This window comes from Pinus tabuliformis, chromosome 5_2, assembly GCF_031772625.1.
Source record: "Pinus tabuliformis cultivar Carrire ecotype Pingquan chromosome 5_2, CPIR1, whole genome shotgun sequence".
NCBI classification, from domain to species: domain Eukaryota; kingdom Viridiplantae; phylum Streptophyta; class Pinopsida; order Pinales; family Pinaceae; genus Pinus; species Pinus tabuliformis.
Genome location: NC_142306.1, coordinates 399,323,219 through 399,350,931, shown reverse-complemented (window position 1 = coordinate 399,350,931; position 27,713 = coordinate 399,323,219). Strand labels below are relative to the sequence as shown.

Sequence of the window (27,713 nt, the reverse complement as noted above, 5' to 3'; positions counted from 1 at the left end):
GTGGTAGGCTCGCAGAGCATGGTTGGAAAGAACAGGTCTTCAGATCAGATTCCGTAGAAGAAAGCAGAGAAGTCTTCTAGTTTAGAGGGAGTAGTTGCATTAACGGATAACATGGTGGTATTGAAGACAAAACCAGGTGGATGAGGTTCTTCCAAAAGCAACTTCCTCGCTAAGAGGGAGTGTTGAAAAAGTGTAGCGAGAGAAGGTCTTCTTGACGTGTGCCTTAGTCAAGAAAGACCACGATTAGTCTTTCCTTTAGTACAGACGAGTTTGTGAATTGGATAAGTTCATGGAGATAGTTTATTCATGCGCAGAGTTAGAGGGACAATTAAGTGGACTTCCAAGTGCCAGTGCAAATTTAGAAGAGAACAAGTGGGAGTTTTAGTTTCTAATTTCTAATTGAGGCAAGGACAAGTTAGAGACAAGTTAACAAGTCAAACAAAATAAGTTACAGACAAGTTAAACTCAGTTAACATGTCAATCTCAACTTGTGTTCTAAATTTGTACTCACTAGAAATAGCATGGATCAAATCAATAAAAGGAGGATGAAAGGCACAAGTTTAATGCATTGTGTTGTGCACAAGGTTGTGAGACAAGATAATAGCTCACAGGATTGTGAGAGAGTGGATAGTTTTGTGTGAGATCATCCCTGTTGAGAGTGCGTATTTTGGAGGAGCCAATACGTAGATAATAGAGAGATCTTCTTGCTGCTAGATTGCACTAGGAGTTAGGGACTGTGTCCCAGAGAATAGAAGGCCTTTGTGCAGAGATTTTGGGCCAGCAGACCGCAAAGAAGTAGGATCTAGTTCAAGGTTTTGCAAGGTGTTTTCTAGCTAGGTTTGTAGTGGAAACTAATGTGTTCTCTAATTGAAACAAGTTTCCTTGTAAGAGATTCATATGCTCAAACTCATTGTAATGACCCACTTATAGTAAAGTAGTATTTATGAAATTAAATAAAGTTAATTAAATTAAAAACAAACTTTATTTCAAAATTAATATATGCAGATAAACTTAAATCAGATTTGGTTTATAAAAATCAACATGTATCATAAATGGGAGACGGTGATGGAGGATGTCGGTAATGGAAATTTATAAGATGGAAGCTCCAGTTGGAGGCAGGGGGAAAAAAATGGAAGGAAGAGCAAAATTGATACAGAAAGTATGTTTATGATTAGGAAGACCTGACTTGTTCTGAGGTTTCTGGGCATGGGGGAAATAGTCTACTTCGCCTCAGAAGTTTACTGGACTGAGTAGCAAGGTTGTGCTCAGTTTGGCTGGGTGGTTTCGGTCTTTTGGTTTTGTAACTTGTTAATTAAATTTATAAAATTTAGGAAATTTTTATTACAGGATCATGATTTGTAATTTCAGAAATATTCACTATCTCTGCATTTATTATTTCTTATTTTGTTCATAAGGAAAAGTTGTTAAAATAATTCACAGTTCTTACATCATTGAAATAATTCACAATTCTTACATTTGGTATCAGAGCCGGTTCAACTTTCGGACTTGTTAAGTTTGTTAAGGATTTAAATTTATCAAAATAAGGTGGTGCTAAAGCCATTTAAATCATGCACCCAGTAACAAATCTGACAGTACTCATTGTCTGTTAGGACTTCAACTAGCGTCTGCAAGCGTTAGACAACCAGAACTGTATGCTTTTAATGACAAAGTAATCCAGATTAATGAAGTAGATACGGCTCTGGCCCTTTGTCGTCCTATGACGAGCTCTTGTAATTCTTTCTTAAGAAATAAAGCTTATGGCAAAAAAAAAATAAAAATTTAAATGTTAGACTCCAAACTTAATCGATTTTCTTTAAAAAAAAAATTTAGTTACTGTCAAACCTTGGCTGCCTAGCTTCTTGAGAGAGATAGATTAAACCATGAACATCAACAATAAAATACGGCCCCGAATGGCTCTAAACCTCCAGCCTAGGACTCTGGTGCGATTTCGACCCTTCGAAAAGCACCGAATCTAGTGTTAAAAAAAAAATTTGATCACGGCATAGGGATAAAATGATAGGAGAGCCATGATAGGAAAGATAGGGTAGACCCGCTCGCCCAACTGAAATGTGTGTTCGCATTCTCAGGTGTTGGCTCGACATGCCGTCTCTAAACGATCATTGACACAATCGCTCGGATTACGCCCATCATAGCTAACGTATCATAAGAGGCCTGCAATAGTTAATGCCAAAACACACTAAAGACATAGAGACCATTCTGTTGGCACTGACCAAAAGTAGTAAGACACATTCAAAATATGGAATTCAGCAGCAGTTATAAATAGGTTGCTTAAATATCCAGTGTAAGACCAAGCTATGGGAATTAAATAGAGGATAAGTGCAACACTGAAGCAACCCAAGACAATAAAAAAAATTAAAATTAGACAATATTCAAATATACAAATGAACAGAAAAGGATAAGCGTGATGAACAAACATTATAAATTCTAGCATGAGTTGGAAGCAGAAGTATATCTTGGTACAGTACTTGGTGTTTTTTTTTTGTAACTTCGTATATAAGACTCAGTTTTGGCTAAAGAAAAGACATTATAAGAGCTAATGTACAACGATTTATCATAACAGCCTCTCATAGGGCTCCTGCATATCGCTAGTACACATATTGACTACAAAAGATATGACTGAAATGTGTAAAACAAAAAAATCAGAAAGTGATAAAAATCATAAATTGATGGATTCTCAAGCTTAAAGGTAAAAACGAGGCCAGGCCTATACTCGACACCCGCTCAGTTAATTAGCGACGTGTTAGTATATGGCGTGAGTTGTATAGTTTAATGACGCGTCAGGGTATGCATACTCTGTGGACAAGTATCGTAAGGATAAGTTATCGCAAGAATAAGCAAACGTGTAATTGAAACAATGAACCATTCGTTACGATTACCGCCTTCTCAATCTTGAATATTAAAAGAAACCATTAATAATTGATTGGCGGTAAAGATAAAACTACTTACGAAGTTTCCACTTCCAATTTCGCCGTCTTTCGATATCAAAAACGAGAATTAAAAAATGAGATATATAATATAATGGAATTATTTTTATTTAATTATTAATTTAATTTAATTATATTTATTTATTTATCATACTGAAATATTGACTTGACTCAGCCACAACTCATAAATTAGACATGCTGTACCACTGTGTAATTGCAGGCTCCGTCGCTATATGAACACGTGACACGATCCTTGCTGTTGAGAGTATATTTGTTGCCTTCTTGGAAATTGATTCTTAATGCGCTCATTGTGAGCCAACTGCCATTTAAATACAAGACCATGTGATGTTGTAAGCACTTAGCCCATTAAAATCCCTGACAGAACAATTTCATTTAAGACCTACTTAAGTTCATATTCGATTTTAAAACCCATGGAGGTAAAAAGCGAAGGCTGCAACACGCTGTGCTTCTGTTAAGTGGGCAACTATCGTTGAGGTGGCCACTGGGCAGTCACCATTAAAATTGAATTGTTCACAACTGCATGTGGTTGACAAATGCCACTTCTGAATCATTTCAATGATTGACTCGCTAAAAATATGAAATAAGTATTCCCAACCGGTTTTCTTGTCATCCAAATAAGTATACACTTTACAAATGGAAGTTAGTAGTCATAGTATAAAGGTAAGTATAAAGTAATTATTTTTAGCGATATTTTGTGGAGAATTGTTTTGTAATCTAAGAGGTCTTAATTTCAGTGGAAAAGCAGTGGAAATTTGATTTTATGAAATAAAATATATTAAATTTTGGTATTGTAAAAAAAAAGAATAAAAAATAAAAATAAAAATTTATCCATGCATTAAAATAAGTATTATTACACATTAGGATAGAATACCTTGCATTAGGACAAGGAGGTCGCGAGACCACCCTCCTTGACCTTGGTACAAGTAAGATCTGCCTAGTAGATAAAAATAGCAAAACTATACCTGTTTATAAATGTGAAATTGCAAAAACTATATGTTAAATCTGAATGTATACCTCAAATTTTTACAAAACTTTATTATGTATACAGGAAACATTACAATGGTAAAGACATATGAGCGATGACGACATGATCGGGCAACATCACCGTCACTAATGCCACCATCGTCGTCATCACCATCTCCATCACCATCATCATCGTCTCCATCGATACCATCATCAACACCAATCGCTCCAGCACCAAAGTTGTCCGTGATAATGAACTCATTGGAAGCCTTATTGGAGACATTAAGAGGGTCGACCATGGCTAAGACCAAAGAAGAATCTCAACCCTTAGCAACCAATTCAGCTGAACCAAAGAAATTTAAGTATAAAAGATCAAAGGATGATATTTCTAGGGAGCTTCAGAAAATTAAACTCCCAAAGTTTTTAGGAGATCGAGCTGGAGAACGTGCTGAAGCATGGTTGGAAGGAATGAACAGATGTTTTAAATTAAGAGAATACTCTTCTTTTGCAAAAACAAAAATTGTTGTATTTCAATTAAAAGAAAGTGCTTTGATTTGGTGGGGAAATCTAGAAAAACAACTACACCTCACGACAGATAATGTCCCTTGGGAATTATTTGAGGAAAGATTCTGCGCGAAGTATTTACCTCCATATTTTCAACAACAAGAAGCCGCAACCTTTCATACATTAGTTTAAGGTAATAAAACAGTGGAGGAACACGAGATAAGGTTCATGGAGCTTGTAAAATACATTCACTACTTAGATTCTGATGAACGTCAGGTTGAACGCTTCATATTTGGGTTAAATCCTTGCATCAGGGCCTTGGTGAGCATGTGGAAACCCTCATCAGTGGTTGAGGCGGTAGAATGTGGCTGTTATGCAGAAGAACATCTAGGAAGCAAAAAGGATGTAGGGCCAGCAGAAACTGTACAAACAAGATTTCCAGGAAAGACTCCCCGAAATTTCTTCAAGGGAGGTAACTCAAGGCCACCTTATGGTAATAGATTTACCTCAAGAAATGTAAGAACGAGCTCCCATGGCAATTACTACTATAGCTGCTGAATCATCAAACACCAGTCTATGGAAATCTCGTGGCACTGCTAATAGAGGAAGAAATTCGAGAGGAAGCAACATGAGAGGACGAAGCTCTTTATCTAGAAATTCACGTCCTGATTCAAGAGGACCAACACAGGTTATATGTTGGGGATGTGGAGGACCACATTTTCAATGTGATTGTCCAGAAGCTTCATCAAGTATAGTGCATAGGACTGGAAAGGAACCAATATCAAATAACTAAGGCAATCATAGAATTCATGTACTAGTTAACAATGATCAAGCAACACATCAATCCACTGTAGTGGAATCTTCAGGTATTATTAATGGTATAAAACTCAAAATCTAATTTGATACTGGTGCCACAGATAGTTTCATTTCGTCATATGCATTAAACAAATGGGGGTTGGCAGCTCGCAGACAAAATGATTACAGACAGGTAGAAATGGCCTCAGGTGACCTCCAATCCGTATACTTAAGTGTGGACCAATGCAAAATTGACCTAGGGGTCTATTCGACTAAATTGAAAGTTTATGTCACAGCCTTAGGAACTTATGATCTTGTCATAGGTATAGATTGGCTAGAAGCTCATCAAGCTTGGGTAGACTGTTTTGGGAAAAGAATTCTAGGTATAAATGATGAAGGAGAAGCGATTCAAATTCAAGGAATTAAGAGAAAAGTATCTTTACGCTACATATTAAAGCAATCATGGAATGGCCAATACCAAAAAACGCACATGAAGTACGAAGCTTTATGGGTTTAGCCGGTTACTACCGAAGATTTGTGGAGGGATTCTCCAAAATTGCAAAGCCGATTACAACCCTTCAGCGTAAAGGTGTTAAGTATGAATGGACTGAGGAATGTAATAAAGCATTCTCTGAACTCAAAAGACTACTGACCAGTGCACCAATCTTAAGAGTCCCTGATATGGACAAAGATTTTACGGTATGTACTGATGCATCCAAACAAGGGCTAGGTGCAGTATTGATGCAGGATAGAGGAGTAATAGCATATGCCTCCAGAAAGTTAAAACCTCATGAAGAACTCTATGCTACTCACGATTTAGAGTTAGCCGCTGTAGTACTAGCTCTAAAGATCTGGAGACATTATCTAGTGGGATGAAGTTTTACACTTAAAAGCGACCATCAAAGTCTACAATATTTGTTCACCCAAAGAGACTTAAATGCTAGACAAAGACGATGGAGTGAATTCCTAAGTGAATATGACTTTGGGATATCATATATTAAGGGAAAAGAAAATGTAGTAGCAGATGCTTTAAGCAGAAGACCTCGGATATTCTCTCTCATACCTATCAAAGTAGACTTAAGGCAACAAGTACTAGAATATCTCATAAAAGATAGCTGGTATTTAAAGGTAAGATCTAGTTTTGAGAGTAAAAAGCCAAAAGAATCTAAATTTGAAGGATATGAACTAGAAGATGATGGAATCTTATGATTCCATGGAAGGATGTATATTCCTGATAATAAGGATCTTCGAGACACTATCTTTAAAGAAGGCCACAGAGCAGTGTATTGTGCACATTCTGGGGTAAAGAAAATGTATGCGGATACCAAGAAAATCTTCTTCTGGCCGGGCATGAAACGTGATATTGTTCAATTCGTTGCAAGATGTTTGGAATGTTAGCAAGTAAAAGCAGATCATTGTTATCCAACAGGTCTTTACAACCTCACGACATTTCTATGACCAAATGGGAGATTATTTATATGGATTTTATCACTGGGCTACCTTTTACTTCTCAAAGACACAATGCCATTTTGGTAGTAGTGGATAAATTAACGAAAAGTGCCGATTTCATTCCCGTAAGAGATGCTTATGGCGTTACTGACGTAGCTCGAGTATTCATAAATAAAATTATCAGATTTCATGGAGTACCTAAGAAGATTATATTAGACAGAGATTCTCGATTCACTTCAAGATTCTGGACTTGCATGCAATCAGCCTTAGGAACTCAACTAAATTTAAGCACAGCTTATCATCCTGAAACTGATGGGCAAACATAAAGGGTAAATCAAGTACTTGAAGATATGTTGAGGATGTATGTTATGGATCAGCAATCACACTGGGAAAAGTACGTATCCTTAGTCGAATTTGCAGACAATAACAGTTACCACAACTCAATCAGAATGCCTCCATGCGAAGCATTATATGGCAGACCTTATAGAACACCATTAAGTTGGGACATATTAGAAGATCGGGTGATAGTAGGACCAGAACTAATCCAAGAAATGGAGGAGCAGGTAAAAAAATTAGGCAACGATTAAAAGAAGCGCAGGATAGACAAAAGAGTTATGCTGATGCTCACATAACTGATAGGAAGTATGAAGTAGGGGATCAGGTTTTCATCCGTATCAAACCGAATAAAAGCACTATTCGATTCGGAAAAGGGGCAAAGTTGTCACCTGATTTATTGGACCATTTAAAGTCATGGAAAATGTTGGACCTGTCGCTTATCGTCTTGCACTGCCACCTCACTTGCATAAAGTTCATAATGTATTTCATGTATATGTATTAAGACATTATATAGCTGATCAATCTCATAACCTTCAATGGAAAGAACTACAGGTATCGGACGGAGGAATCATATCGGTCGAACCATTACGTACACTGGAACGTAGGGTTCGACAGCTCAGGAATCGTCTGGTAGACCAAGTTAAGGTCCAGTTGGACGAGTATAGTCCTGAATCGGCTACTTGGGAAGATACAGATGACATATGTCAAAAATACCCCAATCTGTGTCAATTTTGAAGAACTCTAAACTATGTTTGTATATATTTACTTTACTGTAAATCAGAGACTCAAAACCATTTTTGAATGACCATATATAAACATGAACTTTTATGACATAATATCTGTTAAATTCCGCTAGTACATGGATACCAAAACGGAATATGTTATTGATCTTACTAAATTATAGTTCTCAAAGTAAAGTTTAAAATATTTAAGTGATTTTGCTTTTGATGGGAATTAAGATATTATAATTCTATTTTACTTATGCGTATCAATATGATTGATGAGATAGAAATCAAAGAATAATTACATTTTAATATGAAAGTCAATGACATGAATAGAATATGGCAAAGTATGTTATACGGTAATTGACATGTGTGAATTATACATAAGTTATTTGTTTTTGAATGTGTTAATGCACATTTTATAAATGCATAGACAAAAGTTTATGATTGCAGATAATATCCGTTACCAAAATGACCACGTGATGACAGAAACCTCAGAACAATTAAGGCTCAAAGAGATTCCATGATAGGGTATTAACCCTAATTCTACTGGGAGGGGTGGAGGTGTTGCCCACCGTTATCATCCAAATCCTGGAGTCATGGGAGGACTGTGTGAATTATGCTCCTCTAGACGTGTGATGATGACTGCCGGATGCCTACTAAGGATCAGGTCGGTATAGCCGACGCTGTCATCCTTGGAGTTTATGAATGGTTAGGTTAGTATAATTGACGCCATGACATACTCTAGTAGAGGACGGATAGGATGGGAGCGGAAGAGATTAGGAAGGATAGGATGATTATAGAATAGCTGAAAATCAATTGAGACAAAACATGGGTATTATAGTTGTAAAATATTAAAAATAATAAAGAAAACAAATTCAACCTTGTACTATAAAGACCTATATACTCATAATAATCATTAATATATTTTATAAACCCTAACTTCGGGACGACGTTTTCAGGAGGGATGTAATGTAATGACCCACTTATAGTAAAGTAGTATTTATGAAATTAAATAAAGTTAATTAAACTAAAAATAAACGTTATTTCAAAATTAAGATATGCAGATAAAATCAAATCAGATTTGGTTTATAAAAATCGACACGTATCATAAATGAGACACGGTGATGGAGGATGTCGGTAATGGAAATTTATAAGAAGGAAGCTCCGGTTGGAGGCGGGGGGGGGGGAAATGGAAGGAGGAGCAAAATTGATACATAGAGTATGTTATGATCAGGAAGACTTGATTTGTTCTGAGGTTTCCGGGCATGGGGGAAACAGTCTACTTCGCCTGAGAAGTTTACTGGACTGAGTAGCAAGGTTCTGCTCAGTTTGGCTGGGTGGTTTTGGTCTTTTGGTAACCAAAGCAGAAGAAGTTGAGGCTTCATCGACCACAAGATTACAGGTAAGTATTTTCATTGGTTCTGTTAATTAAATTTATAAAATTTAGGAAATTTTTATTACAGGATCATGATCTGTAATTTCAGAAATCTTCACTGTCTCTGCATTTATTATTTCTTATTCTGTTCAGAAGGAAAAGTTGTTAAAATAATTCACAGTTCTTACATTGTTAAAATAATTCACAGTTCTTACACTCGCCAATAAATTCTACAACAATGAAGAAAGGGGTATTCCTAGTTGGGTTTCCCAAGAAATTTATTGTGTTGAATATGTGTAATTGTGTCTTTATCTGTGTTTATTCTGCTGCTTATCAGTTAAAGAACTCTATATCTTGGTGGTAGTAAATTTGTTTTCAGTATTGGTTACTTTATTTTCAGTTATACACTAAGTAGTTGCAGAGTCCTATGGAAAATTAACACTTGGGGTTAACAAGATACTGTTGAAGGTTTGCCAAAAATTATGTGCACTTGGTTTCTCTGCTTTCAAATCTGCGAAAGAAAAGCTCCTTCGAATCGAATGATGATGTAGATAAATGTTTTGAAACCTTGAAGAAGGTAGTGCCATTTACTTTGGTCTTGGCTACTCCAGAAAAACCTTTTGTAATAGAGTGTGATGCTTTAGGATTTGGGATTGGGGTAGTGCTAATGCAAGGACAATTGATAGCATTTGAAAGTAGAAAACTCAATTCTAGAGAATGTTTGAAATCTTCTTATGAAAAAGAGATGTTAGCCGTCATACATGCTTTAGCTAAATGGTGCTTGTTGCTGTTGAACCTAGCACGTCCACTGCAAAACCTCACTAGGCGGGGCTAGACCTTATGGAAGCATGGGAAAGGGTTGACACTGTCACCTCAACGATCTTTCTCCCCCTCTTCAGTGGTGTTTGACCAGAAGGGAGGCTTCCCTAGATGACCTAAAGGATACTCACTCTATGGCTCAAGGTGATGGACAAAAAGGCCTATAATATGGCACAAAGTACTGCCAAAGCCTAGAGAGGCCCAAAGATTCCATTCTACAGCACAAATACTCTATTCCTAGACCAAAGATAAGGCTGCTATAAGTTAGGATTTGATTGATGTGCAATGGTAAGGTGCACAATGTCATAAAGTAGTCAAAGGAAAGGCCTTCCAATCATAATCAACAAAAAGGAAAAAAATGCCTTCCTATAGACAAGGATTAGGATTAGGATTTTTTTTTAATGGCTGAAAGGTATGCATAAACATCAAGTAAGTGTGATGTGAGCCCTAAATAGGGGGGATTAAGCATGCACTATGCTAGATTTTGCTTTTATGTATTTTATAGATGCAGTTCCTAAATTATGAACCATGAACATCCAACTCAAACTCACATTTCTATGCGTAAATTTGCCCTAAAACCCTAGCAGCTAACCCTGGACCTCTAGGAGCAAGGAAAGAAGGAAATTTAATAAAGTTTATGGATGATCAACACTACAATGATTAGTGCCTTATCCTAGACGGGTTTAATATAGTCTTCTAGGGCTAAAATTCCATGGAAAAGAGTTGGAGTAAGTGGGGATGACTAGGGCATCCAGTTTTAAAACCCTAACTACTTTTCTTGTGAGGAGAGAAATTAAATATAAGGAATGCACTTTCAGAGTTTCCTTATAGGCTTCAAAGAGAACAATTTTGCATACAATAATGGAGCAAGATTTCAACATAAATTTAGCATTTAGTTATGGCATAAATAAAAACCCTACTTCATTCATACGATATGCAAAATATCACAGATTGAGATGTCATTGGTTTGTCTGTGAGAACTTTGGAAACTCACTAGACATTGACAATGAAGACAAACAAATGGCCCAGTTCGTTGGTGCCTTGAGAAGCAGAGTGCTAACTTGGTTTATGAACTTCATAAAAAATTATCCAAGAAGTAAAAACGAAATAAAATCCATTTTCTTATATTTCTTCAAAACCCAAGATGTTAAACATCTGGCTGCCCGAAAGCTAAAAGAAATAAAGCAACGACCTAGAGAATCGGTTCAAAATTACGACAAGAGGTTCAAAGATTTGCTAAGTCAAATATCCTTTCAGATAGATGAACAATACCTGCTGCAGTGGTATGTGTCAGGCTTATTACAGAACATTAAAGGACCAGTGTGAATGCATGACATGAAGTGATAAGAAGAAGCATTGTAGAATGCATGACACGTAGAGACCGACGACGACTAGCCTTCAATATCATTGTCGTCAACTGACAAATGCCTCAAAGAAGAGCTAGAACAACTTCAACAATCATTAAGAAATTTTTCTATTCAAAAGAATGAAATATGGTGCACAAATTGTAAGAATGAAGGTCACACGAAAGACAATTGTAAATATGGTGATGCTTTTGAAAATGAACAAAACATGCACATAATCCATGTAGACTTGTTCTGCGAGATTTGTCAAATTTTGATAAATCACACTATAAGAGATTGTCCACATAACTTGAAAAATACAGAACCAAAATGGTGTGCAATCTGTGAAGAAGACAACAATTCAACACAAGAGTGCCATTGAAATGGTCAAAACAAACCAAAATATCATATAGTATCCCATACACAGGCAACTGACTGGAACACACACTAAAACAAGGGTTATCAAGGGCATGGAGGTTACTAGGGAAGAGGTGGCTTACAAGGAAGAGGAGGAAGAAATGGGAAACTCACGAAAGGTGGTAGAGGTTGGGGTAGAGGAAAATTATACTTCTTCACAAGAGGAGGAAGAAATGGGAAACTCACGAAAGGTGGTAGAGGTTGGGGTAGAGGAAAATTATACTTCTTCACACATTGGAAAGATCACCTGGCTCCTGGCTGTCCACTAAAGGGATGGACTGACTTAAAGTACTATGATATATGCGTTGTTGACTATCATTCTTTAAAAGATTGCACAACCATACTAAAGAAGATTATAAAGAAAAGAAATGTAAACTTAGTACACATGATCCCAAAACAAGAAGTGTTGATTCATAAGAATTTGCGTGTAGTGACCAGATTAAGAGCTGGCCAACCAATTAAGATGCAAGGGAAAGGTCCTAGACTCCTAATCGACCAATCAAAAACAAAAATGCACATTCTGACCCAGGTAGGGAGACACGATTAGTGCATGAGACCTTAGATTCAAATTCTTATGTTCTGCATTCTATTTTTATAGGAGCTGCTTCATTCAGCAATCCCTCTGACCTACTTTATTGGTCACTTGTTGGACATCAATAATATTATCTTTTCTGTCTTCTATGGCATCTTTGGCCCTTGGAGTGCTTATTTTTCCAAATAGTTGGCTGAATGAAAAAATTACAAGGAAATTAAAGATTTGGTGTTTTACATAACACTTTGGTAGAAATCTCAAAGTCCATATGGGATTTGATACAATGATTGTTGTCACCCATTGAATAGGCACAAGACGCTCTAAATTGTTGAATGTCAAGGTAACTGCGTAGGGGAAAATCTGGCTGATAATAAATGAAAATTAGTTCACACAGGCTGAATTGTGAGATGGTTATGTGTATTAGGCTAAAGATGGCCTAGAAGCACAGATCTTCCCTATTCTGCAAAATGTCAAGGTCAAAACAGAGGAAAACCAGGGGATATGATTCAGATGTTCAGAATAATATATTTTTAGATTTGAGCCTTTAGAAGGGAGAATGTGGTTCTTAAGGGTCCTGCATTCTGAATGGATGGACTGCGTAGTTCTATTATAACTTATTTTTAAAGGATGCACAGCGTAGAACATCTATACAAAGAATCTTCCCTAACCTACCAGGTATCGCTTTAAGAATTGCTTACCTCTTTTCAGGAATGAGCAGCTGCATCAAAAATCTTTAAGTTCTCTCTCTTTCCATTCAGTTTTGGATTTGATTACCATTTATTTTGATTATAAGCAAGCTCAAGCTTGGGTATCAGAGTGCATTTTGTCATCATCATTACCCCTTGGGCTCTCTGCAAATAGGCTCAGCTTATTCTCTTAATTCATGTTATTTGTATGCATTGATGTTGTGGAATAAATTTAAAGGTGAGCTGAAGTGGAGAACATCTACTCTGTGGTAGAGAGGTAGAATTAAAGATTCATATCAAATAAGGAACACATAAATTGAAAGCTTAAATTTCTTGGTCTCGGTGATACATTTAAATTACAAAATTTCAAACACCAATACATGGTAACTATGTTTGTGAAAGCACTGCCATCTTGGGCCATAGCTTTCTTTTTTGTTTTTTCTAAAGCTGATAACATCATTTAATACTCTTGCCAGGGCATTGAATTGGAGATTGTACAAAATTTGCGGGATAAATGTTATGAGCAGAAGCGCCCTATTTCTTTAGCTCTTCAGGCTTTTCCAAGCAACTTACAGCCACAGATTGATCAATACATGAGCAGAAGGTGTGTATCTAAAACTCTTTTCCTCCACTTTACACTGGGATATTTTGTTTCAAAGTTGTCAACAAAGAGAGGGATAATTTATATGGCTCTTGGATAGAAAAAACTGTGGCTTAGCTCTATTGTTCATATTAGTAATTTTGGACAAGTACCTTTGATAATATTAGTCAGGTTATATTGCTGGCAGATATGATAGCCAATATATGTAGGTACTTGTATGTGCACTGCTCTGAGATCAAAATAACGATTCTTAAGCATAGTCCTCTTACATTCTCTTCCTCTCAAAATATCAGTGCCACCTTTCTGATTCTTAAAGGAAGAATAAAATTTGTCTTAGTTTTATTGCTTCTATGGTTCTTGCAGGGTTGTATGCATCTGGAGAGTACCACCAGGAACTTCTAATGTCTGCAAAATGATTTCAAACTACTATCACTATTAGACTCACTATAGAAATGACTAGATGTCCTTATTATACAAACTAAATAAGCATTGTTGTTGAAATTTGCAACTAGTTTCAGTCTTCATAAATGTATTTGAGTTACAATGAAATGTACTTATCAAAAGAATGAAGAATTATTATTATTATTATTATTATGACTTATTAAAGCATGGGTTTCATACTTGGGTCATCATGTTTTAGGTCAAAGTCCCCATTGAGGACTTCTAGGATTTATTCTGAGTCATCAGAGTCATTGTACATTAAAAGAGACCCTTCTTGGGCTTTCGAAATGAATTATGTCACCTCCACACCAAGTCGGCCTCGAGAAGATCAAGTCGGTCTCAAGAAGGGTAATTCGACCTCACTGGAAGGCTATATATACAAGGCAGATCGAATTCATTTGGAGCATCTCACTCTCTCACACATAGTTCGATATCTGAAGCTGGAAGCTGGGAAACTGTGAAGTTGGAAAAGGGCTGGAGGAGAGCTAGAAAGGAGAGCAAGTTTTTGGAGGAAGATAGAAGACCTCAAGATCGAAATTTTGGGACAACTTTGTGAATTTTAGGTATGTTCTATGCTTAAGAGTAATTTACTTCAATTTTCTCATAAGCCCAATATCAAAATCCAGTTTAGCAATCACATCAGCATGATAATAAAATGCAGATAGAACATAAACATAAATAGTAGAAGACAAGCCAAGACAAGAGGACACAAGATGTGGCACTAGCCAAGGACAAACTCCAATGTGGGGAAACCCTTGATCAATTCTTCTTATATTCTTCAATAGTTCAGCAGAGAGAAAGAGAGAGATAGAGTACAATGATATAAAGTCAGTACTGACTTGCCAAAGATCTTAACCATGAAGAGACTCATTGAAATTGCAATTCTGTCACCAAGGGCTGAAGTCTGCAATTCTGAATACCTGTCACTGTTGTTCATGGACTGAGCTTTGTTGAGGGTTTCAACTGAAACCTACAACAGCCCACTACATAACTTGATGTGGCTTCCTTCCCTGTGAACTCGTTCTCCTAAACAACTGCTATAGGACTGCAGCAAGTTCACCATAGGTATGACTTCAGCCATAACTGTCCCAGAAACCTTCTTCTATTTCTGCCTCCCATTTATAAGCTCCTATCCTCCACGCTGATTGATCTATCAATCAGAACATTACCAAGGGGTTATCTATAACCACCTTGCTGTTGCCTCCTAGTCATGATAACTGTGCTTATTGCTGTAGCTTCTTATCTCTGGTTAGGGCATCCAAAACCCTCCAAAATCTGCCACAACAGTCCTTCAATCACAGTGTTCCCTAGTCATCCTTAGCTGTCCTTCTAGGCCCAATCTTGCTGATGTATGTCCCTAAGAAATCACCTCAAGGCACCGTACAGATCTTGGATCTGCTACAGCAAGGAGTTTGATCTTTTGCTGTCCAATGATAGGCATCCAAATCTGCTGTAGGGTATGAGGCTTCTCCTCCACGTATCCCACAGCCAACCTGTACCAACCAGCAACATAAAGCAGCCCCAAACAATAAGGAAGAACCTCTGTCCTACTGCGCTTTGTCCTGGGCATATGCGGCCTAGAGAGAGGGCCTCAACTAGCCTTTCGGCCCTCACAAAAGGTCCTCCCACACAGCTGTAGCAACAGCCCTATTCAGCGGCCCTGTGAAAGAGATAACCCACACACAATAGCATAGAAACATACTCCAACTTACCTCTGATTTGCTGCGGCCTAATCTGACTAAGAAGACATACCCACACTGCCCATAAATCTGCCCTTAAGCACCTTCCTAGCTGCCTTAGAGCTGCAGCCTTCTTCCACAGAGAATCCGCACCAAAACACAGAGAAGAATCTTTCCTAAACTTGTCACATATCCGCACTTCAAACGCTGTGGCTAGGGCTTGCTCTTTACTGCGGCTAGGGTCTTGCTGTGGCTAGGGCATGGCCTCTTCTCTTGATTTGCGGTTAGGGCACCTCTTCAACTGCTTCTAGATCTCCTTCATGACTGCGGCTAGGGCTTTCTTAGATGAATCTTTCCACTTCGTCCTCCTTGAGAGAAGACAAACCCAAACAAGTGGAGAGAGATCATGAGATGATGTGTGCCTCAAATGACTTGAAGTCTCCTCTATTTAAATGCAACGTTGAGGTTGAGCTGGGGGGGAATTTGCTTGTTGGTCGACCTTGACAAACTGTCAATAATACAAATAAAATCATATCTCCATAAATAAGGTGACCCACATGGAGTTTGGCCTTAGTTGCCAATTTTAACACTGCCTCTCAACTATGGAGAACTCCATCTGCTAATCCATCTATCAGTGAGTACTATCTCTGCCATCAATGCACTGCTCTTCACTGCTATGCTCTACTCTGCTCTGCTGTACTATGAAGAAGAAGAAGTGATCAAGAATATTTAATACCATTCTCTACTGACCTGAAGTCAGTCCCAAATAAGGAGAGCGTCTCATACCACTCTTACTGACCCGAAGTCAGTCCCAAATAAAAGAGAGCGTCTCATTCCACTCTTTATGACTGGAAGTCAGCTCCAATTGATCCCAAATCAATATCGATCATCCTAGCATAGGGAGTACGGTAGTACACGATGCGTCCATTTGTAGTACTATGGTCCCTATCTTCATTTCCCTACTCATTGGCCAGATGAGAGGTACTTGCCATGAGTCCCAAATTGCATGGGTAGGATGTCTCAGCAGGAGAAGGATGAACCACTCATCCTGCCTACATGTTGCCATGGGGTATACTAGGGGAAGGTTGAATCACTCACCCTGTACACAACAAATCACTAGGGGGAGGCTAGACCACTCACCCTATGATTGTGTCTCAGCAGGAGAAGGATGAACCACTCATCCTGCCTACATAGCAAACCACTAGGGAAAGACTGAACCACTCACCTTATGGTTGCTCATCGCTCCAAGAAGTACCCCATGCCCCCGAAGCTCCCATAGCTCAATATCCATATTATACAGGACCCTTAGCAGAGGGTCTCTCCATGACTCCTAGTCATTATCGGAAAGTCAAGAATTTGACCTTTCCCAGGGGCTTCGTCAGAATATCAATGACCTGCTCATCAGTCCCAATGTGATGGAGCTTTATTGCTTCTTGTTGTACCTGATGTCTATGTGCTTGGAGTGATCATGAAATACGAGATTCTCTGATAATCGAAACCCACCCTGGTTATCGCAGAGGATCACGATGGTATCAACACATGTCCAAATAGGTCACTGAAGAGCTTCCTCAACCAGACAGCTTCACAGGAGGCCATACTCGCAGCTATGTATTCGGCCTCAGCGGTGCTCAAAGTAACCAACTTCTGATTCTTGCTCACCCAGGATATCAAAGCAGAACCCAAAGAGAAACAACACCCAAAAGTTCTCTTACGATCCATCACATTGCTTGCCCAATTAGAATAACCATGCAACCTCACATATACGACAATGTATCTCAGTCCATGAGTGATTGTGCCTCGAAGATATCTCAAAAGATTCTTGGCACCAATCCAATGTGTGTGATGAGGATCAACCATACATTGGCTTAATGTGTTAACTGAAAAACATATATCCGGACAGGAGTTCACCAAGAACATCAGTGCTCCTATGAGTTGACGATACTTAGAAGCATTTCCCAATTCAGGTCCGACAACACTACCACATAACCTTTTAAAGTTAAGCTCCATTAGGGTAGTCACGGGCTTGCAGTCCATCATCCCAAATCTTTCCAGTATCTTCACAACATATTTTCCTTGAGATAAGGAAATTTCTCTTGGCTTTTGCTAGACCTCGAACCCTAGGAAGTAGTGCATCAGACCTAGGTCCTTCATCTCAAATTCGGAATCTAACTCCCTCTTATGTTTGTGAATGAGAGGGTCTGCACCTGTCAGAAAGAGGTCATCCATATAAAGTACCAGTATGAGAGGTTTATCATCCACAACCTTAAAAGTAACGGTTTGGATCGGGTTCACTCCTAGTGAATCTTAGCTTCATTAGGTAGCTATCAATCCTCTCATACCAAGCTCGGGGTGCTTGCATCAATCCATAGAGAGCTTTCTTCAACTTGCATACATGAGATTTCCGGTCATGTACATCAAATCCCTTTGATTGTTCCACATATACTTCTTCTTTGATCGAACCATACAAGAAAGCAGTCTTGACATCCATCTTATGTAGGTTCCATCCTTGCGAGGCAGTAAGGGCTAAGATCGAGTGGATGGTGGTGTATCGGGCAATAGGTGCAAATATCTCATCATTGTCTACACCTTCCTCGAGCAATGAAGCGAGCCTTGAACTTCTCTGCACTCCCATCAACTCCATGCTTGATTTTGTAGAGCCATTTAGTGGTGACAATCGATTTGTCTTGGGGTCTAGGGAACATCCCAGACATCGATCTTCATAATAGACTCGTACTCTTCATTCATAGCATCATTCCATACTTGTTGCTTCACGACTTCTTCAAATGATGAAGGTTCATTTTGAATGATAGTGCTAATGATGGTCAAGTATCCTTGATACCTGTTCGACTTCTTGCTCTCTCGGAAAGTCCCCCTCGGTGCAATATGTCTCTTGGCATCTTCGAGAGTGTTCCTAAGCCATGAAGGTCTGCTATTGGAGGAGGGATCTTGGGGAGGAGGATCAATAGGATTTATCGGTTCATCAACATTTGACATCGTTACATCCTCTCGTGCACCTAGTTTCCCGGTGTCAGCTTCTTTGTCCTTCCTTGGGATAGGGAGGTTGTTGATCTTGCTAAGAGCCATTACTTCATCAAAGGTGACATCATGACTTATCTCAACTTCCCTTTGACCTGCCACATGAATTTTATAGCCCTTAGAATTTTCACTGTAGCCCACGAAGATTCCCGTCTTCCTTGATGCTCGGGAGTCTTGGAATCCAATGCTTGATGAGGGCATCGGTTTTGAGCATACACAACGGTGTTGTAGTCTCCCTCTTAATGCTAGCTTCTCTTAAACATGCTGACCAACTTGTCGTAGATTTCCCTGGAGGTGTTTAGATTAGAGATGTAAGCCACCAGATGCTTGTTAATGGAATCTCTGATAATCTTCTTCGCCTTCTTGTACTTGTTCTTTATAGTAGCCAATGCATTTTATGGAGACTTAGGGATTTTACCCTTCACATAATCAACACTTCTTGTTTAATGTCAGATCAAGAGACATCTTCCATCCGTGATAGTCAGACTTTTCACGGAGCCGGGAAGTGGGATGAGGAACCGATTGAGCCTTTTGTCCTTGTCCAACTGTCTTTGGTGATTGCTCTTTCACTCTTGCTTGAGCTTTGTATTCACCTCACCTCTGATACCATGTTAATTTTAGGTATGTTCTATGCTTAAGAGCAATTTACTTCAATTTTCTCATAAGCCCAATATCAAAATCCAGTTTAGCAATCACATCAACATGATAGTAAAATGTAGATAGAACATAAACATAAACAGTAGAAGACAAGCCAAGATAAGAGGACACAACATGTGGCACCAGCCAGGGACAAACCCCAATGTGGGGAAACCCTTGATCAATTCTTCTTATATTCTTCAATAGTTCAACAGAGAGAAAGAGAGAGATAGAGTGCAATGATATAAAGTCAGTACTGACTTGCCAAAGATCTTAACCATGAAGAGACTCATTGAAATTGCAATTTTGTCACCAAGGGCTGAAGTCTGCAATTCTGAATACCTTCCACTGTTGTTCATGGACTGAGCTTTGTTGAGCGTTTCAACTGAAACCTACAGCAACCCACTACATAACTTGATGCGGCTTCCTTCCCTGCGAACTCGTTCTCCTAAACAACTACTATAGGACTGCGGCAAGTTCACCATAGGTATGACTTCAGCCATAACTGTCCCAGAAACCTCCTTCTATTTTTGCCTCCCATTTATAAGCTCCTATTCTCCACGCTCATTAATCTATCAATCAGAACATTACTAAGGGGTTATCTATAACCACCTTGATGTTGCCTCCTAGTTATGATAACTGTGCTTATTGCTGTAGCTTCTTATCTCTGGTTAGGGCATCCAAAACCATCCAAAATCTGCCACAACAGTCCTTCAATCACAAGTGTTCCCTAGTCATCCTTAGTTGTCCTTCTAGGCCTAATCTTGCTGATGTATGTCCCTAAGAAATCACCTCAAGGCACCCTACAGATCTCAGATCTACTATAACAAGGAGTTTGATCTTTTGTTGTCCATCAATAGGCATCCAAATCTGTTGTAGGGTATGAGGCTCATCCTCCACGTATCCTACAGCCAACCTGTACCAACCAACAACATAAAGTAGCGCCAAACAATAAGGAAGAACCTCTGTCCAACTGCGCTTTGTCCTGGGCATATGCGGCCTAGAGAGAGGGCCTCAACTAGCCTTTCGGCCCTCACAAAAGGTCGTCCCAAACAGTTGTAGCAACAACACTATTCAGCGGCCCTGTGATAGAGATAAATCACACACAATAGCATAGAAACATACTCCAACTTGCCTCTGATTTTCTGCGGCCTAATCTGACTAAGAAGACATACCCATGCTGCCCATAAATCTGCCCTTAAGCACCTTCCTAGCTGCCTTAGAGCTGCAACCTTCTTCCACAGAGAATCCACACCAAAACACAGAGAAGAATCTTTCCTAAACTTGGCACAGATCCGCACTTCAAACTTTGTGGCTAGGGCTTGCTCTTTATTGTGGCTAGGGTCTTGTTGTGGCTAGGGCATGGCCTCTTTTCTTGACTGCGGTTAGGGCACCTCTTCAACTACGGCTAGATCTCCTTCATGACTGCAGTTAGGGCACCTCTTCAACTGCTGCTAGATCTCCTTCATGACTGTGGCTAGGGCTTTCTTAGATGACTCTTTCCACTGTCCTCCTTGAGAGAAGACAAACCCAAACAAGTAGAGAGAGATCATGAGATGATGTGTACCTCAAATGACTTGATGTCTCCTCTATTTAAATGCAACGTTAAGGTTGAGCTGGGGGAATTTGCTTGCTGGCCGACCTTGACAAATTGTCAATAATACAAATAAATTCATGTCTCCATAAATACATGTCGGAATCGGATGATCTTTAGATCAATCCTACACCTCTCGAAGAGAGGAATCCAAGAAAAATATCAGTTGCCATAAATAAGGTGACCCACATAGATTTTGGCCCTAGTTGCCAAAACTTAACAAACTCTAACTCACTTTTGAGGTGTATCAAGGGAGATCAAAGTTTTCCTAGTCTAGTCGAAGCTGCTACTGCTACTACTACTGGGTCAAAGCTGCTACTGGTACTGCTACTGGGTCAAAGATCCTACTGCGTGTTGATGCTGCTAGGTCGAAGTTACTATTGAAGAGTTATCATCTGTAAGAAGGATTGAGGGCTGACTTGGTGTGGATGAAGTCTTTGTCCAGGTCAAGAGTCTTGGATTATCTCGAGAAACTATTGAAGGAAGCATTGTTGACTGGGTTTTCTCCTAGATAGGGGTTTTTCCCTGGCTATCTACCTACATCTGTTGTCCTCGTGCTATTGTTTTGGTAATTGCTTGATGAACTAAAAGATAAAAGAAGCACATAAAGATAAAAGAATCATAAGTAATTACCTATATAAGAAAATCTTTTTGCCTTTTTGATTTTCCAACAATTGTAACTTGTAATCTTTATTTGTTGAAATGGAATAGTCAAATTTGAATAATGGGATATTTGAATCCATTGTTCTTTTGAGATGGGCATTAATAAATTTAAGATCAACATTGCAACTGCATATTTGGCTCTTCTTGGTTTTGAGTCACAGGGTGCGCGAGTCTATCAAAGCTTTCTTTTCTTGTCTTTGTTGCATTCATGATTTGTCTTGTTCCATTGAGTGGCTTGGGCTGGCCTTGACTAGCTTGCCAACTTTGGTACACAACATCAGGGAGCCTTAAATAGCCTATGTTAGTTTCTGTAGCATCGGATGTGTTCTAGCCATGAAATTATGTGGAGAGGCTAGAATACATGAGTTCTCCAAAACCCAGAAATCGTTTCTGGAAATTCCACATAGAAGTGTCTCAATTAGATTATTAGCCGATTTTTAAATATTTCTAAAGTCTAAACTTAGGGAATATGGTTAATTAATCAATATCAATTGAGATAATGTGAGAATCATCTAGAAACTCACACAGGTCCAAGATGATCCTAGCCATTGATTAAGATTTAATCTTGGTCGTTGGTGCTCCAACAGTGGATTATAAGAGGAAGTCGATGGGCACTTGGAGAAGACACTTTTGTAGTTCGATTTTCTTGGCAGATCGATTTCTAGAGAGCAGCAACAGTTGTCGGAGAGCCAGAGATCGAAGCAGGGTCAGTGAGGGGTAGAGACAGTGATTCGGAGGAAGTTTTCCAGATTCGGAGAGGCAACAACAAGGGGCCGAGTTATTCCCAGTAAGGCAACGCAGAGGATTGTGCATAATCGATTTTGCTGGAGAGAAATTCATTTTCAGTTCAAGAGGCCAGGCAGAGGGTCCAGAGTGCTGGAGAGACGAATTCCTTAGCAGAGACAAGCATAACGACTTCATCAAAGGCAGTTTAGAGGCTTGACGTCATAGGGTTTGTGCAGAGCAGTGCAAAGGCTGACGCAGAGGGTCCAGAAGGCTGAGTTTTCTGAAGGGAGTTGTGCCGGGATTGTTTGTGGAAGAAGGGTAATTCCCTTACAATAAATTTGGTCAGATTTACTTGCTGTTTGGATTTCCATTTGGGCATCCATAGATTGTACTTAGATTTCACTACTGCATAATAATAAAACCCTCATCTACTGCACCGGCTTTCCCACATTGGGTTTTTCTGGGGACATTTGTCTTGAAATAACTGTGTATTATTGTGTGTGTGTGCTAGTATTTTCTCAGTTTTCAACGCTATTTTATTTCCGCAGTTTTTTATTTGTGAAAGTTGCAGTGTGTTTATTTCGATGTTGCCGTAGCAATAAATTGAATAATTAATTTATCAGTTAGATGAAATAATACCGGTTGCTACAATAGGATCCTAGTTTTGGAATTTTCACATGGTATCAAAGTGTGAGTGATCAACCGGGAAGCTCAAAAGTGGAGAAATAATTTCGCTGCTCAGAGGGAGTGGCAGGCCAAAATTCTTGATGCAGCGCAGTGCTCAGATAGGCAGGCTGAATTGTTGGGCCAATAGTTCGATTTTCAGTTGCAGGAGTGTAGAAAATTTGATTTGATTAGGAAAGTGATTCCAATAGTCAGAGGGAGCAGCTGTAGCTCAGATTTTCACTGAGCAGATTCTAGTTGGGCACAGAGGGTTTGTGCAATAGCAGAACCAACGTCGGGTGGAAGAGAAAAGCACAAACAATAGAGGGAAAATTTCTCTCAGGGAACTTCGAGTCTGAGAAGTTCGATTTTTCCTTGTAGATTGGCAGTAGTTGTGAGCAGATCTTCTCACTCCAGAAGGGAGTGTGAGTAGCAAAGCAGCAACCAAGCAGAAGGATTCAAGGAAAGGGGATTTTTGACAGTTTTTGAGATGGCCACTGCAGGGCTTAGAGATCAGGATAGGTTGGATGGATTATCCAACTATGTCATTTGGAAGGCCATGATGTCCTTCCTGTTAGATGAATATGGCCTGAAAGCCTACATTAATAATGTAGTGGCAGTTCCTCAGGATGCAGACCAACTCAACGAATATAGGAAGGAGATGGCGCGGGTGAAGCGTTTGATCCTGGATGGAGTTCGGGACCATATAGTCTCACATGTAGTGGCCAAGGGAACGACCAAAGATATGTAGGATGCTCTCTCCACGTTATACCAAGGTACTTCTCTGGTCAAGGCCTTACTGCTGCTGTCATAAGATATCAGTTTTGTATATTTGTACTATCTCTATCTTTGCTGAAATATTGAAGAATATAAGAAGAATTGATCAAGGGTTTCCCCACATTGGGGTTTGTCCCTTGCTGGTGCCACATCTTGTGTCCTTTTGTCTTGGCTTGTCTTCTACTATTTATGTTTATGTTCTATCTGCATTTTACTTTCATGCTGATGTGATTGCTAATCTGGTTATTGATATTGAGCTAATAAGAAAATTGAAGTAAATTGCTCTTAAGCATAGAACATACCATAAATTAACATGGTATCAGAGGTGAGGTGAAGACAAATACCAAGCAAGAGTGAAAGAGCAATCACCAAAGATAGTTGGAAAGTACAAAAAGCTCAATGGGTTCCTCATCCCACTTCCCGACTGAAGACAAGCTCCGTGAAAAGTCTAACTATCACGGATGGAAGATGTCCCTTGATTTGACATTGGAAGAACAAGAAGTGTTTGATCATTTGAAGGGTAAAATCCCCGAGCCTCCATCAAATGCACCGGTTGCTACAAAGAACAAGTACAACAAGGTTGAAGTCAAAGCGAAGAAGATTATCAAAGATTCCATTGACAAGTGTCTAGTGGCTTACATCTTCGATCTAAACACCTCTAAGGAGATCTACGACAGATTGTAAGCATGTTCAAGGTTAGTGATGCAAATCAAATTTTATTTCTCAAAAATAAGCTGAAGGATATTAAGAAGGGCAAGGACGAGGATATTCAATCCTACTTCTTAAGGATCATTGAGATAAGAAATTATCTTCTATCGATTGGAGAAGTCATTCCTGATAGGGAACTTACTATCACTACCCTTGGAGGGCTCCCACCCGAGTGGTATATATTTAGAACCACTATTCTCAATAATGATCGAATTCCGGGATTTGAAGAATTGATGTCAAGATGCATTCAGGAAGAAACAAGAATGGTGGAGAAAAAAATGCCGTCTAATAGAGGCAACCCCACTGCTTTCTCCACTCATGCCAAAAGGAGAAATAATATAGGGTCTAAAGGTCACTTCAATGGAAAGCCCAGATCTAAGGGTGGAAGGAAGGGCATGTGCTTTGTTTGCAATAAGTTTGGCCACTATGCAAGGGAGTGTCCAAATAGAAGGGACACATCACATGATGATGATCACAATCATTCCAGGGGCAGCTTCAACAACAATGATTTAAGGAATGATAGGTACAATGGCAAAGGAAAAAGGAATGCGAGACATCAAGGAAATGGTCGACCCTCCAAGAAAGCAAGGAACTTCAGGTATGAAAAATCAAATGTTGTGAACAATAAGCAAAAGGATTACTATTTTATATCGGCCCTCTCCACTACCTCTCCTCCGGACACTTTGGGGAATTGGCTTATTGATAGTGGTGCTTCAAGGCACTTCACCGGATACAAGGAAGCTCTCTCTAATCTAATAGAAAAGGAAACAAACTTGGAGATTATTCTTGGAGACGATGCCACCTATCCCGTAAAGGGTGTAGGGAATGCTACTCTTCAATTGAATTAGGGTAACACAATTCATTTACAAGAAGTTCTATATGTACTTGATCTCATGAAGAACCTGGTGTCCATTTCGGCAATGGAAGACACAGGTTACAAGGTGGCATTCATCGATGGGAAGGTATGTGTTTGGAAAAGAATTTTTAAAGATGCTTTTACTCTTGGGTTCAGGGTTGGCACTTTGTATCAAGTTGCAGGAAGTCCATTGGGGGCCATGTCTTGTGACACATCCCTACAATCTGAACTATGGCACCGGAGGTTTGCCCATCTTCATTACAAGGCTCTACCCGATGTGAGACAGATGGTGACAGGGATGCCCGAGTTCAAAGAAGAGCATGGAGGTATATGTTCGGGATGTACCGAAGGAAAAATTACAAGGGGACCTATCCCCTCAAGTAATAGCAAGACCTCAGATTTATCTGGTATGATAACCATAAGCTCTTGGAAGGATGAAGTATACACCTGGTTCTGTCACTTCAAAGACTATATGGAACAACCCAAGGGGTTTGAGGTTCATAACCAGGAATCTCATATATGCAGGTTGAAGAAAGCTCTCTATGGATTGAAGCAAGCACCTTAGACTTGGTATGAGAGGATTGATAGCTATCTGATGAAGCTGAGATTCACTAGGAGTGAAGCCGATCCAAACCTTTACTTTAAGGTTGAAGATGATAGATCACTCATACTGGTACTTTATGTAGATGACCTCTTTCTCACCGGCACATACCCTCTCATTTACAAACGTAAGAGGGAGTTGGATTCCGAATTTGAGATGAAGGACCTAGGACTGATGCACTACTTCCTAGGGTTGGAGGTTTGTCAAAAGCCAAAAGAAATTTTCCTATCTCAAGGAAAATATGTTGTGAAGATATTGGAAAGATTTGGGATGGTGGACTGCAAGCCTGTGACTACCATGATGGAGCTTAACTTTAAGAAGTTATGTGGTAGTACTGCCGGACCTGAATTGGGAAATGCCTCTAAGTATCGTCAACTCATAGGAGCATTGACGTTCTTGGTGAACTTTCGTCCGGATATATGTTTTGCAGTTAACACGTTGAGCCAATATATGGTTGAGCCTCATGAGTCATAACACACATTGGATTGGTGCCAAGAATCTTCTGAGATATATTCGGGGCACAATCACTCATGGAATGAGATACATTACCGGAGATGTGAGGCTGCATGATTATTCTGATACTGATTGGGCAGGCAGTGTGGTGGATCGCATGAGCACTTCTAGGAGCTGTTTCTCTTTGGGTTCTGCTTCGATATCCTGGATGAGCAGGAAGCAGAAGTCAGCTACTTTGAGCACCGTTGAGGCCAAATACATAGCTGCGAGTATGGCCTCTTGTGAAGTTGTCTGGTTGAGGAAGATCTTCAGTGAGCTGTTTAGACATGTTGGATACCACCATGATCCTTTGCGACAACCAGAGTGGGATCCGATTATTAAAGAATCTCGTATTCATGATCGCTCCAAGCACATTGATATCAGGTACCACTTTATCCGGGAAATGGTACAATGAAGAGCAATAAGGCTCTATCACATTGGGACTTATGAGCAGGTCGTCGACATTTTGACAAAGCCCTTGGGAAAGGTCAAATTCTTGACTTTCTGAGAATGACTAGGAGTTGTGGGGAGACCCTCTTGTGAGGGTCTTGTATGATATGGACATTGAGATCTGGGGGCTCCGGGGGGCTTGGGGTACTTGGAGCAATGAGCAACCATACTATGAGTGGTTCAGCCTTCCCCTAGTGGTTTGCTATGTAGGCAGGATGAGTGGTTCATCCTTCTCCTGCTGAGACAAAATCATAGGGTGAGTGGTCCAGCCTTCCCCTAGTGATTTGTTGTGTGTACAGGGTGAGGGGTTCAGCCTTTCCCTGGGATACCCCATGGCGACATGCTGGCAGGATGAGTGGTCCATCCTTCTCCTGTTGAGACATCCTACCCATGCGGTGTGGGACTCATGGGAAGTACCTCTCATATGGTCAATGAGTAGGGAAATGAGGATAGGTACCATAGTACTACCGATGGACACATCGTGTACTACCGTACTCCCTATGCTAGGAAGACCTATATTGATCTGGGATTAATTGGAATTGAATTCGGGTCAGTAAGAGTGGTACGAGGCACTCTCTTTTATCTGGAACTGACTTCGGGTCAGTAAGAGTGGTATGCAACACTCTCTTTCATCTGGGACTGACTTCGGGTTAGTAGAGAATGGTATGATACATTCTCGATCACTTCTTCTTCTTCATAGTTCAACAGAGCAGAGTAGTGCATTGTTGGCAGAGATAGTACCGACTGATAGATGGATTAGCAGATGGAGTTCTCCCTAGTTGAGAGGGACTGTTAAAATTGGCAACTAGGGCCAAACTCCATATGGGTCACCTTATTCATGGAAGCTGATATTTTTCTTGGATTCCTCTCTCCGAGAGGT

The 27,713-nt window shown here is 39.6% G+C and overlaps 1 protein-coding gene across 4 annotated transcripts in view; it reads left to right on the top strand.

Moving 5' to 3' along the window:
* Positions 1-27,713, top strand: part of LOC149159181 (protein RETICULATA-RELATED 5, chloroplastic-like) — a 441,272-nt gene that overhangs the window by 76,476 nt on the left and 337,083 nt on the right. For all 4 annotated transcript variants that reach the window (XM_089436421.1, XM_089436419.1, XM_089436422.1 and 1 more), the window contains exon 2: positions 13,387-13,514. In XM_089436421.1, coding sequence (XP_089292547.1) covers positions 13,387-13,514 — 128 coding nt within the window. The remainder of the gene's footprint in view (positions 1-13,386; positions 13,515-27,713) is intronic.